The 14575-nt window shown below is 32.3% G+C and overlaps 1 protein-coding gene across 3 annotated transcripts in view; it reads left to right on the forward strand.

Moving 5' to 3' along the window:
- Positions 1 to 14575, forward strand: part of Kifap3 (kinesin associated protein 3) — a 138890-nt gene that overhangs the window by 80499 nt on the left and 43816 nt on the right. For all 3 annotated transcript variants that reach the window (XM_026405250.2, XM_026405251.2, XM_026405252.2), the window contains exons 12-17: positions 437 to 545; positions 1730 to 1842; positions 2484 to 2649; positions 3446 to 3571; positions 8061 to 8159; positions 13582 to 13667. In XM_026405250.2, coding sequence (XP_026261035.1) covers positions 437 to 545; positions 1730 to 1842; positions 2484 to 2649; positions 3446 to 3571; positions 8061 to 8159; positions 13582 to 13667 — 699 coding nt within the window. The remainder of the gene's footprint in view (positions 1 to 436; positions 546 to 1729; positions 1843 to 2483; positions 2650 to 3445; positions 3572 to 8060; positions 8160 to 13581; positions 13668 to 14575) is intronic.

A 14575-nucleotide genomic window follows, 5' to 3' on the forward strand; every position in this document is an offset into this window, starting at 1 on the left:
GATATTGGCCCAATTATATTGTTGTATTGTGTGCATGTGTGAATATGTAGCAGCAAATTTCATCATTATATATAACATAATGCCCCAATGAAAAAGTTTGGAAAGAAAAAAGAAAGAATTGTGCTTTCTTTCATTGTGACATTTTCATAAACTATTTTCTTTATTTGGTATGCTCAATTTCCCAATAATATTTAATTCCTTACATGCAGAGATTTTTATCTAATATTTCTTTTATATTCGCCTGGAAGTTTATATTTAATGTTAAGTATCTGGTAGTTGATTACTTATTCAGTATCGAAGAGTAAAAGCTTGCCAGTTTTGTGTTTTAACATAGATTATATTACTTTCAAAGTACAATCTAAGATAACACAACATAAGATATTGCTTCTGAGTTTGGACTTTATTTGAATAAAGTGTTCCCTCTGCTTTTTGCTAGTTAATGAAGATGCTCTTTGAATGTTCAGATGAACGAATTGACTTGGAACTCATTTCTTTTTGCATTAATCTTGCTGCTAACAAGAGGAATGTGCAGCTTATCTGTGAAGGTTAGTGACTTTGAGCTTCATAGGTAACTTCTGTAACATCTGCTAATTGGCATATTATGGGAAATAGGATAAAAGGAACTAAGAATTATAATAGATATGTAAATCCTATTTTTCAATAAGGTTTTTCCTTATAGCTCTAATTCTTAAGCATAAAATAGAGTATTCTATGTCATGAGCAGAAACACCCATCAGTAACATTTTCTAAATTAAGGTCAGCACTGATTGAAATTTGATTTTTTTTAAACATTTTTAGGTGAAATTTAAACTTTTTATTTGCAAAACATTCAATTACAACAAAAGGGGATAAAATACATTTGTATTAGGTTATGTTTCTACAATGTCTTGGTAAAGTGTCTTGTCATACATTATAATGTTTTAGAGAATACTCAATAGTTTTTCTTATTTGAAAAGTTGTAGGTGCTCGTTATAAAAAGTACAAGTGAGCAAATAGGAAAAATTTAATCTTTACTCTTACCATTCAAAGATAAATGTTAGATTTTAGTAAAATACTAATGTGTATTTTCAAATAAAAATGTGATTCTCTAAATATTATTTTTAAATGAATAATCTTGAATATCATTTAATATGGTTAAAATTTTTATAAAACATAATTGTTAGTAGATGCAAAATAGTTCATTAGAGGATTTTGCCAGGGTTTATTTTAGTTCAGATGTTTGGTTTGTTGCCACTTCTTTTGTTACAAACAGTGCTGTAGCAAATATCCTTTCTCTATATCTTTATGCATTTCAGTTTTATATTCTTAGGCTAAATTACTGAAGTACAATGTTTTTCTGGTTCAAAAGAATTTATGTTTTTTTAAAAATTTTATTGTGCAAATTCCAGACACAAAGAGCAAATGCTGTATGAATCTATTTATATGAAGTTCTAGATCAGGCAAAACTAATCTGTATTTTTAAAGAAGAAACCCAAGAAGGAGAAGAGGAGGGGAAAAACTGAAAAGTTTTTGAGGAGGAGTATTTGGGAGGGGACACAAGGAGAACTTCCTGGAATGAATTGAGACACTCTATATGTTGATATGTAGTATGGGTTGAACAAGCATGAACCTTTGTCTACCAGTTCTACACTTACGGCTTGTGCATTTTATTGGATGTAAATTTTTATAACAAAAAAAATCTTTAAATTTAAATAAACTTTAATTGTAATGGGAAAATTTTCTATTTCAGGAAATGGGTTGAAGATGCTCATGAAAAGGGCTCTGAAGTTCAAGGATCCATTGCTAATGAAAATGATTAGAAACATTTCCCAGCATGATGGGCCAACTAAAAATTTGTTTATTGTAAGTATAGTTTTTAGCTTTCTGTCTATTAAAATAAACTGAGTTGTAGTTTTAAATAGCTATATTTGAAAAGATAACTCTTACTGAGCTCTCATCAGATATTTATTCACAATCCCATTGGCTGTTCTACCATTAACTTGTTAGGTTTAGCTCTTAGAAATCCTAATCTAGGCTGGCATGGTGGTGCACACTAGTAATCCCAGCAGTTTGGGAGACCGAGGCAGAAGGATTGTAAGTTTGAGGCCAGCCTCAGCAACTTACAATTAAGTAAGTCCCTAACTTACTTAGTAAGTCCCTAAGCAACTTAGCAAGACTGTCTCCAAAAGGCGGGGTGGGGGCGGGGACATAGTTGAGTGGTAAAGTGCCTCTGGTTTCTTTTTTCAAAAAAAGAAAAACAAAAAGAAATCCAAGTCTACCTTTTAATGTTGTTTTTGTTTTGTGATCTCTACTACTAATTCCTCCACCCCCACTGCAGTCTTCTTGCATCAGACTAACTCACCACAGGCTCCCTTTGCAAGTTAGCTCAATATTATTAAAACAGCAGAATAGCATTTGATGTTTACTTTTTCTTTCTATGGGTTACATTATTAGATTGGTTCTTCTTGTAATTTAAATTTGAATTAAAATTCTGTTTTATTCAGGATTATGTTGGGGACCTTGCAGCCCAGATCTCTAATGATGAAGAGGAAGAGTTTGTGATTGAATGTTTGGGAACTCTTGCAAATTTGACCATTCCAGACTTAGACTGGGAATTGGTTCTTAAGGAGTACAAGTTGGTTCCGTACCTCAAGGATAAACTAAAGCCAGGTCTGTTCTAGGTATTTCACTTTTGCATTATCATTAAGGTCATTCTGTTGTGAACAAGGCTGCTAGAGCAACATTTTCAACTATTATTATTACCAGGCAAAACATATTCTTACCACAGTTCTGTCCCCCCAGAAGGGTGGTCATTGGTCTCCTCTTAGATGAATATTCTCTTTTCTCTCTCCTGACAATATATTTTCTTAAAATTAGTTCTTCCTTCTTTATCCTACCTTTCTTGTTGTTTTGTAGTTTTTTTTAAATATTTTTTTAGTTGTAGATGGACACAATGCTTTTTTGTTTATTTATTTTATGTGGTGCTGGGGATCTAACCCAGGGCCTCACACATACTAAGCAAGTGTTCTACCACTGAGCTACAATCCCAGCCCCATTTTGTAGGTTTTTAATCCTGTCTCTTTTTAATTACCAAATACCACCCCTATACATACCTACATACACACATATACACACAAAGTCCTTTTAAGCATTCAAATAAGCCCCTTTTTTTGTCTAAGTATGTAAAAGATTTATGGGAAGTAATTTAACAGCTTTACCTATCTTTTCTGTGAATTGAAATTTGATGATATAATTGGATTTGAATCGGGACATTTCTTTTTTTAAAAAATATTTTTATTTGTAGTGGACATAATACCTTTACTTTGTTTATTTAGTTTTCTTAGTGGTGCTGGGGATTGAACCCAGTGCCTCAGGCGTGCTAGGCAAGCATTCTACTACTGAGCCACAACCCCAGCCCTGAATCAAGACATTTTAATGAAAATTTTTTCTGGTTTGACTTTTCTAGGTGCTGCAGAAGATGACCTTGTTTTAGAAGTGGTTATAATGATTGGAACTGTATCTATGGATGACTCTTGTGCTGCACTGTTAGCAAAATCTGGGATAATCCCTGCACTCATTGAACTGCTAAATGGTAATTATCTTAATTTATTTTCATAGTAATGACTAAGCAATTTATTAGTTTAAATTTTTATGTGGAGTCTGCAACATGAAATAGTATTTACCTTATTACATTAATCAGAAGAAACTTAAGTAGTTAAAAAAAATGAACAAAATACTGCTATCTAGGATTGGATAGGATAATGTTAAAGACCTTTAGACTATAAAGTTGAAACTTTCTATAAAGCTTTTTGGGTCCAATTTTACAGATACTGCCCTTCCCTCACTTTCTCTCCCCTCATTAATAGTCTATCATTTCTTCTTTTTGTCTAACTTTTTGTTAGTTTTAGTTGGATCAGTTCTTTTATTCAAAACTTGCTTTTTGTATCTTGATTTCTAAGTAGAAAAGTACATTTGGGAGCTGATTCTAAACATCATATTTCCTGTGGATCCATGGGCATTGTCTTAAGAGCTTCCTGTGATGATGAAAGTGTTCCCATCTATATCTGTGCCAGCCGACATATGTCGCTATTGAACACTTAAATGTGGCTGTCAGGAGTGAGAACCTGAATTTTTAATTTTATTAGCCATGGTAGCATATGAAGTTTTGAACAATGTAAGCCTTGATTGTCTCCTTATATTTGTATTGATCTTAAGTGGCCAGGACACATTGTTAATCTATATTGCATAGAAAATTTATCTGAATCTAATATTATCTTATTAGGACCAAGTTCTCTAGTGTCTTTCACATTAAAAGTAGCTAACACTATAAAAATTTAAAAGGCTAATATGAGATGACTAAAGTCTCAGTCCTTCCTACAGCAGGTATAATGTATGTTTATTTTGTATTAATTTTAGTAAACTTTTTTGAAATGTAACATACATAAAGAGAAATGTATAAATTATAGGTATAGACTTCAATGAATTTTCTTTTTTCCAGTTTTCATTTTTTATATAATTTTTAAAAAATAGATTTATAAGTACTTACAACTCTTAAAATCCTACAAATGTTATCAAGATATATAATAGATAAAAAATTATTTGAAGCAATAATATTTATCATTTTGATAATTCTAAGGACTTTTTTTAAAATAAAATAGAAATATTGCTTTAATTCTTAAATTTATGTCCTTGGACCAAGTTGCAAAACCAACTTGAGAGGGCACAGCCCAAAGTCTAGCTGAAACAGAAAGTATCTTTGGAGAAGATACTTGACTTTGCTTTAATAAGAACAATGAAAATTTAAAATGCACTGGAAGGGCTGGGGATATGGCTCAAGCGGTAGCGAATTCACCTGGCATGCGTGAGGCCTGGGTTCGATCCTCAGCACCACAAGCAAACAAAGATGTTATGTCCACCGATAACTAAAAAATAAATACTTAAAAAAAAAGAAAATAGATGCTGACCAATAAAAGTTACTAACAGTGGCCCAAGCTGTAGCAAAAATATATAAATAAATAAAATAAAATGTACTGGAATATTTTTACCTGGTTGACAAAATGCCTAGAGACTGATAACTCCCTGTTGGTGAAGTTGAGAAATAGGCCTTCTCAAACATTTTTCATTGATGTTCAAAAATAATGTGACATTATGGGGATTCACTTGGCAAAACCCATCACATTTATAAATGTATTTCTCTTTTATCCAGCATTTATACTTTTAGGAATTTACCCTGCAAATAAGTCTGCAAACATGTAAAATAATTTATAAGAATGATTTTTCATTATAGCATATTTGCAATGGTAACGTTTTGGAAAAAAAATTATATTGACTACCAGTTTTAAAACTCCTTAAATTATGGTTCATATACACAGCTAAATAAACATAGCTTTTAAAAGACTGAATTTAAAAGTTATATGTTTACCTATGTTCATATTATTGAAAATTATCCATATCATAGTGTTAGATTACACTAATGAAGCATAGGACATTGGATGATAAATTTTGTGATATAAATAAGGATCATAATAATATTTATTTTATAATCTGTCACTGGCCTAAATAAACACAAAACTCTAATAAAACTGGGTCTGTATAGAGGGGAGCAGATGAACTGGGACAGGGATGAAATTTTAAGTTATAAACTCTTATATAATGTTGATATTTTGAGTGATTAAAATGTTACTTAAAATTATTTATTATTTATTCTAATTTGTTATACACAGAATGGCAGAATGCAATTCATTTCATATTACATACATAGAGCACAATTTTTCAAGTCACTGATTATACACAAAGTATTTTCACACCATTCGTGTCTTCACACATGTACTTAGGATAATGATATCTAACTCATTCTGCCATCATTCCTACCCCCTTGCATCCTCCCTGCCCCTCCCTCCCCTTTGCCCTATCTAAATTTCCTCCATTCCTTCCAGGCTCCCCCCACATCCCCATTATGAGTCAGCATCCTCATCAAAGAAAACATTCAGTCTTTGGTTTGGGGGGATTGGCTATCTTCGCTTAGCATCATATTCTCCAACTCCATCCATTTACCTGCAAATGCCATGATTTTATTCTCTTTGGATGCTGAGTAATATTCCATTATGTATATATACCATTGTTTCCCTCTGCATTCATCTACTGAAGGACATCTGGGTTGGTTCCACATTTTAGCTATTGTGAATTGTGCTGCTATAAACATTGATATGGCTGTGTCCCTATAATATGCTGTTTTTAAGTCCTTTGGGTATAAGTATTGTGATAGCTGGGTCAAATGATGGTTCCATTCCAAGTTTTCCAAGGAATCTCCATACTGCTTTCCAGATTAGCTGTACCAATTTGCAGTCCCACCAGCAATGAATTTTCAAAGTGAGCATACCCAACATTCTTGCCTTACCCACATAGAGAAATAAAACATTTCCAGAATCCTAGAAATACCTCTCCCCTTCTCCCAGTCATTACCATCTTCGTCAGAGTAGTTTCTATCTTTTTTATCACTGATAGGTTTTGCCTGAGTGTGAACTTTATATGGGGAATCTGGTTCATTTTGTCCCTCATTTTATTTGTGAGATTCCTTTATGTTTTATACAGAAGTTTGTTCATTTTTGTTGTTATAGATAATATAGTATTAGAAATAGTATAGTATTAGAAATAATTAAAGGAGAGACTAGGTAGTTGGGAGGCAAAAGTGAAAAAAATATAGCTGATAAAAGGAGAATGAAGATTTTGTGGAGAGCTATAGAAAGTTGAAGCAAAATGACCAGTGTCCTAGAATTGCTGGTCCCACAGTGATTTAATTGAGAGAGCTGAGGTATGTGAGAATGAGCTAAGCATTCATGCTTTGGTTTATCCACTGTGAGATTATCACAGGTAGGGGCTATATAATATTCTTTTTAAATAAATATATGGATTTTCCCAATTTTAAAAAACCTTTGGAGTTCAGTGAATGGATGTTGTAGATGAAGGGGAATAATTAACAGTGAGAATTTCAGCTCATTTTGTTTTAGGAAGTTCGTGATGGAGGTCATTTGGGGCAGACTGGACTTTAAGGGGCCCACAGTTTACTCCACACAACTAATTAGATACTATGTTAACCAAGAAATCTCTTTCTAGCATATCATTGAACTATTGGCAAGGTTTATGGCAAACTACAGTATTAGTAAATCAAATTTAATAACTAGTAGTTAAAATTAGATTTTATTTTTAAACATCAATGAACATCAGCTATTCTGTCAAATTATTTTATGTAATATTAAACATTTATTAATTAGCTTTTATTATTATATAACTTTTTATGATTATAATGAGATTGAAACTAAAGTACTCATTTCATGCCAATGTGTAAAGTTTAATTTTGTGAACATTATTCAACAAAAGAAGTATCTTTTTATAATAGTCCAGTTTCTACCCTGCCCAAAACTTAGAATTCAGAAGATGTAGGTTTTTTTTTTTAATGAATTGTTTTTCTCATGTGAAGTCAGTATTATTAAGGCAAAATGCAAATGGGCTTATTTCACAAATTAAATTGTTTGAAGAATTCTTGTGAAGAATAGAAAGAAACAAAGCAAGTGGTGGTAAGTGTTGCCATTTCACGTTAGGAGCACAGAAGTTAATTTAGACTGGTTTTTGTCGTGTATATTGGCAAAATACAGTGAAGATGACAGGGAAGCACTGTTTCTATTCTTTTCCATCAGTCTTGTCCCTCAGTTCCTATTTAGTACTACCTGATCTTTTCAGATGAACTATCTCCAGTAGTCTGATTAAACCTCCAAATTGATGTAACTTCTGTTTTTCTAAATCTTCATATTTTTCTTTGTATTTTAAAAATAATTAACCTACTTAATTTAATTATAACCAAATTTCTTAAAGCTACTATAAATATACTGTCATAAAATTTCTCCACTGATCATAGTATTTTAGAAGAAACACCAGAGACATAGATGATATGTATTATAAGTATTTTAAACTGTTGTCCTTTACTTACATACTTGCCATAATCAGTGAGTTTATCTCTCTGTTATTCCCAGTAATTCTCAGTTTGGTATGTAAACATTTTTTTATGAAATTTTGTTTCCTTCTAGCTCAACAGGAAGATGATGAGTTTGTGTGTCAGATAATCTATGTCTTCTACCAGATGGTTTTCCACCAAGCCACGAGAGACGTCATAATCAAGGAGACACGTATCCTTTCAGTGTTAGAGGATGTATCTCACATCATCAAAAACATGCTTCTTTCTTGTTGTTCTTTATGTAAATATTAAAATGCTATAGAAAACACAAAGCTTTACAGTAAATTTAGAAGATACACTATTTTCCATGGTACTCTTTACCCTAAATCAATACAGGTTGAACATGACTAATCTGAAATAGAAATGCTCTAGAATCAGAAGCTTTCTGAATGCCAGCATGAACACCACAAGTGGAAATTTTCATGTCATGTAGCATTCTCATGCAAAGCACAAGTGTATTAAATATTGTATATATGTACTAAATAGCCTTCATGGTATGTACATAGGGTGTGTATGGCACATAAATGTGTTTCTTGTTCAGACTTATGTCCAATTCCCAGGATAACCTATTACATATAAGCAAATATTCTAAAATCTAAGTAAATTTAAACACTCTAACCATTTCAGATGAAGAATTCTCTACCTCTATATTATATTCTATATAAATAGAATATAATGAGACCAATTTTATTTAACTTTTCAGGTTTTGATTACTAAGAAACTTGAACATGTCAGAATTTCCTTCTCTACTAATATCACTTAACTATCACAGGTTCCAAGGACTGTCCTTCCAGTAACTTTATTTTCTGTACATTGGAAAACATGTCTGTTGTCAGGACTGTAACTACCCAACTGTATGTTAAGTATTTAATATCTGCAAAACGTCTCGGGCCTCAGACATTTGTTGCTAACTGCTGTCTGGATGTCCTTACCTAAAAGGGCCTTGGCATTGTGTGCCTATGTTTTCATTATGTTTCTGTGCTGGTGATCAGAGCCTTGCACATGTGAGGCCAGTGCTTTACCACTGAGCTGCATCCTCCACCCTCATGCAGTCCTAATTATTAATAATCTTTTGCAATTTACTAACTGTGGGACCTCAAAAAGTTAGATGACTTCCTTAGCATACATTCTGACATCAAGAAAATGACTGTGGTAGTAAATAAAAAGACTTCCTACTTTGTGGGTTTGTTGTAACTATTAATGGATTTAAGGTGCCTATTATAGTTCCCAGTCCCAAAGGTACTCAGTAAATGGTAGTTAATCATTACTGCAGCTAAGGGGTACTCTATACGTCACCATCCTTCTATGAGGAGCAAAAACAGTCCTGCCTTCTGTATTCATTGTGAATAATAACAGTGTCATCCACACAGCATGTCAAGCTGGAAATGTTACTGCTATTGTCTCTGTTACTATACATAATTAATCATATATTCTACATAAGCATTGACCATCAAACACATCCTGATTTATGAAATCAGTCCTGGTTGAAAAGATAAGTAAATATAAAACAATAATCCAGTATGTTCAGTGTCATAAAGACATGGGTATATGAGACACCTGAGTATATATAATTAAGTCTGAGATTTTCTTTCAGTACATCAAATTTCTGATCATCAGATATGACCTACCTCATAATTTACTGCTTTTTTGTATATTTGTCAACTTCAAATGCATTCTCTCCTTTTTTTCCACCCATGTCTCCTACCCATCAAAGTTTTATATACCATCTTCTTAGTTAATTAAGCCTTTCTAAATCCTATGCCTTTCGTATTCCCAGTAGTTAGTTCTTTCTTTCTTTCTTTACCTCTTTTTTTTATTTTTTATTTTTTGGGTTTTTTTCTCTTTTAGCAATTTCATGCTTTTATTAGTGCATTATAGTTAAACATCATAGTGGTGTCCATTTTGACATAATTGTACATGTGTAGAATGTAATTCACTCTACTTCAGTCCCCAGTACTTTTCCCTTCCTCCTCTCTCCCCCTGTTTCCTTTCCTTCACTAGTCTTATTGTTTTATAAAATTGGTGTTTTATATATATATGGGTGAAATTCACTATGGTATATTCATATTATGTACATAGCAAAAGATAAATTGTGGTATAAAGGTATATTAAGAATTGTAAAGAAAAAAGAAAAAAGAAATTTTTTTAACCTCTTAAAAGTACTTTCAATCATCTGTTTATATGCTTATCTCTCCCAAAAGATTTTGAGGTCCTCAAGCTCAAGTACTCTTTATCTATACCCAAAAGTTAACACAGTACTTGATATGTGGTAAAAACTTGTATGGTCAATGAATACTGGTATCTAACTGGTTAATGTCCTTTAAAGTAATACCTTAAGAGATTTTTTAGTTTTAAATGATGCTACCATTACTCAAAGCATTTTGAAACTCCTCTGTGCTACATTCAAATCTAATGATGTACACTTTAGATATCACCTTTAGAGGAAAATTACCTTGCTTTTGAGGGGAAAAATTAACTTTTGGAAGCATATAAAGGCTCCAGAAGTTCAGTCTGGGGAATAACAAGTCTAACTGAAGAAATCTTCATTTTTTTTCTTTCTTTTTTTTATTATTAGTTGTTCAAAACATTACATAGCTCTTGACATATCATATTTCATACATTTGATTCAAGTGGGTTATGAACTCCCATTTTTACCCCGTATACAGATTGCAGAATCACATCGGTTATACATCCACGTTTTTACATACTGCCATACTAGTGTCTGTTGTATTCTGCTGCCTTTCCTATCCTCTGCTATCCCCCCTCCCCTCCCCTCCCCTCTTCTCTTTTCTCTCTACCCCATCTACTGTAATTCATTTCTCTTCCTTGTTTTTTTTTTTCCTTTCCCCTCACTTCCTCTTATATGTAATTTTGTATAATGATGAGGGTCTCCTTCCAAGAAACCTTCATTTTGATGAGGGCTATCTAAAAACAAATACTGGTTTGCCTTAAAAGCCACATTAGAAGGCTGGGGCTGGGGCTCGGGCTCAGCAGTAGAGTGCTTGCCTAGTATGCGTGAGGCACTGGGTTTGATTCTCAGCACTGCAAATAAATAAATAAAATAAAGATCCATTGACAACTAAAAAAATACACTTTTTGAATAATATTAAAATCATTGAAAGTAATAAACTTTTCCCTAGCTGTATTCTGTGAAACATTCCTTAAGTATTAACAGTTGTTTAATGAAAAATAGGGTTTTGAATAGGCTTGCAAAATAGAGTTTAACAGACTTTCTTGCAATAGGGTCTTTTCGGAACCTGTATGTATGTGTTCCTTCTAGAGGTTTAGAGCCTCTAGAAGGCTATTTTATGTATAGAGGGTATTTAAAACATGTAACTACAGAAGGCACTACAGAAAATAGTCAAATGAAAGCATAGCTTTCCTAGGTGACTTCTTTGAAAGACAGTTTTGTTTGCACTTCATTTCATAGGATTTTTAAAGAATGAAGTATTTAAAATACCTACCAAGTGCCTCATATATACAGTAAGTGTTTCAGCCTTTGCTACCTACTCAGTACCTTAGTAGCCAAATTCACAGTATTAAGAGAGCTTCTGTTTGACTGTTCTTCATTCTAACTTCAATTTTTATTTAATACCAATATATTTGGGATCTGTACTTTTAAAATAGTTATCCCAAAGAATACAAAATGTTGAAAACAGTGTAAATTGGCAAATAAAGACTGGCAGAATTAAATTTTTTACAAAAGCCTCAAGGAATACTACTTCAATCTGATGCTTTCATCCATGTTTTAAGATTAAATAAGTATTGCTGAAGTGCTTCCATCAAAATAATGAACTCAGAAATGTTTTGGTGTTCAGAAACCAAGTTTTTTATTGATGTCAGTGACAAGTATATCTTGTTGCAACTTGTCACATACTAAATATTATGAAAATATTTAATTTCACCATTAAACAAAATATTTATTTGAATTTGTTTATCATCCTTTTTATTGTGATTTCCCCAGTGGGTCCAATATATTTAAACATTTTGAAAAAAGAATTCATTCCGGACTGGGATTGTGGCTCAGCAGTAGAGCGCTCCCCTTAGCACGGGCGGGATCCAGGTTCAATTCTCAGCACCACATAAAAATAAAGGCATTGTGTTGTGTCCATCTACAAAAAAAGATCCTCCCTCCCTCCCTCCCTCCCTCCCTCCCTCTCTCTCTCTCTCTCTCTCTCTCTCTCTCTCTCTCTCTCTCCTTTAAAAAAAAAAAAAGAATTCATTCCTTGTAAATGAAGAATTTTTATGGTGAATGTTACCTATGAATAATAAAATCTAACTATATAAGATAACTAATCTGTCCTCTTAAATAATAATGTAGCAGAATATGGAACTCTAGGTTGACAGTCATTTCCCTCACAACTTAAAGGCACAACTTAAAGGACTTTCCCACCTGTCTACTGACCTACATTGCTACCAAGGAGAAGTCTAATCAGTCTAATTATAATTATCTATCCTAAAGTCTGCTGGTAATTTAATTTCCTTTCCCTTTAGAAATAACTTGTTTCTTTTTTTTTTTCCTAAGAAGACCAGAAGAATGTTTATTTTCTTTTAACATCAAGGTTTTTTTGTTGTTTTTTGTTTTTGTTTTTACTAAATTTGAATTTGTTTATCATCCTTGATTGATTTTTCTGAGTATACAAATTTACTTTTCCTGTTTGTAGTTTTAAGTTTTTTTTTTCAGAAAATTTTTCTTTTTTTTTAATAAGTATTTTTTTAGTTGTAGTTGACACAATACTTTTATTATTTATTTTTATGTGGTGCTGAGGATCGAACCCAGGGCCTAGGCAAGCGCTAGGCAAGTGCTCTACCACTGAGCCACAACCCCAGCCCCTCATAAAATTTTTCTTGAATGGTAATTTTTAGTTATTAGTTTGTGCCATTGCCTTGGTTTTCTTGAGATTTCTATTATATTGACTCTTCATGGCCTATCTTTAAAATCTATGATTTTCCAATCTTTTTTTCTCTTTATTTATGTTTTGATTTTATAAATTTACTTCCTTTTTACCTCATTTCTTTTAGGATTTTATCTGTTGTATCTTGTGTTATTTAAATTTAGTTATTATATCTATAATTATTTTTACTTTTATTTTTGTTTCTTTCCTAGTTTTTTCTCTGGGTTTTGTAGTTCTGATTTATGTTGTTTGTTCATATATATTTTAATATTTTCTTAAATTCTTATCTCTTTCAAAATGACAGGTTCTGTCTTTCTCTTACATGAAAATGCCTTACCATGTTTTCTCTTTCTTTTCCCCTTCTTATAACAACCATAGACGGGATTTGACTGTAATTATTTTCTGTTGTTCATTTTTTTTTTTTTTAGCAATACCGTAATATACACTGGTTTTTTTTTTTTTTTTGGAATGATTTTGGCTCTCGTTCATTTTTCTGTGAAATCACTCAGATCAAGAAAGCATTTATAGCTATACCACTCTAGTGCTTAACAAATGAAATATTAAAGTGAACTAATGATTTTAAAATTTGAAGTTAAATTTCAATTTAGCATTTAAACTTAGAAGAAATGGGGGATTTCTAATGTTACTAAAGAGTCATGATCTCAAATGCAGTTTATATCTTTAACCATTTTTATTCAGAGGCTCCAGCATATCTCATAGACCTGATGCATGATAAAAATAATGAAATCCGAAAGGTCTGTGATAATACGCTAGACATTATAGCGGTGAGTAATTATTCTCTACACATGTACATTCGTCTTCATTTTAGGCAGGAAAAGACATTATACACCTAATTTGAACTATGCATTCAATGTTAACACAATTTTGTATTTTGGTAAGGTTCAGAAAATTCTGATACAAAATTTTCTTTTAAAACATTAAGCCTGTTGGCTTCAACTTCTAATTATAGTCTCCTTACTTAACGAGGCTTTATACGTGTTCAGAGTTTAAGCCTAATCTACATGTCATCTTGGAATCACTTGAGTTTTGAGGGTTTTTTGTTTTTGTTTTTTTGAGAAATTGTTCTTTAAGATCAGGAAATTTAATAACTTCTGTTAAAACTAATAATTTTTATAGCTTGCCATTAAATCTCAAATAAATCAAATTTTGTGTTAACTATTTTTTTCAGTTTGAAAAAAATTTAAGTTTAACTTAAGGTTTTTAAACAGTTCAGACTAACTTTTTTAAAAAATAAGCTAATTTTTGTTATATGCATACACTTGCTTTGTAAGTTGCAATTGCTTTGGAATGATGGGAAATATAAAAAATCTTCATGTTATTCATGACTTTGGATTTTTCTTTTTCTTTTTTTTTACTTTTGGTTCCAGGGATTGAACCCAGGGGCACTCAACCACTGAGCCACATCCCCAGCCCTTACCTAGGGCCTCACTGAGTTTCTGAGGCTGGCTTTGAATTTGCAATCCTCTGCCTCAGCCTCCCGAATTTCTGGGATTGAAGGAGTGCCCCTACCACACCCAGCAACTTGGGAGATTTTTAAAGTATACATGACTAGAGAGATATGAACAGAGGATAATCTAAGTCTTGGGGTAGAAACATGCTGACCCTACAGCCTCTTATTGAGAAATTATGCTGCTCCAACAGTCCTCTGCTGGTCTTGGGCCTTATACCAGGG

This window comes from Urocitellus parryii, chromosome 9 (assembly GCF_045843805.1).
Source record: "Urocitellus parryii isolate mUroPar1 chromosome 9, mUroPar1.hap1, whole genome shotgun sequence".
Taxonomy (NCBI): Eukaryota; Metazoa; Chordata; class Mammalia; order Rodentia; family Sciuridae; genus Urocitellus; species Urocitellus parryii.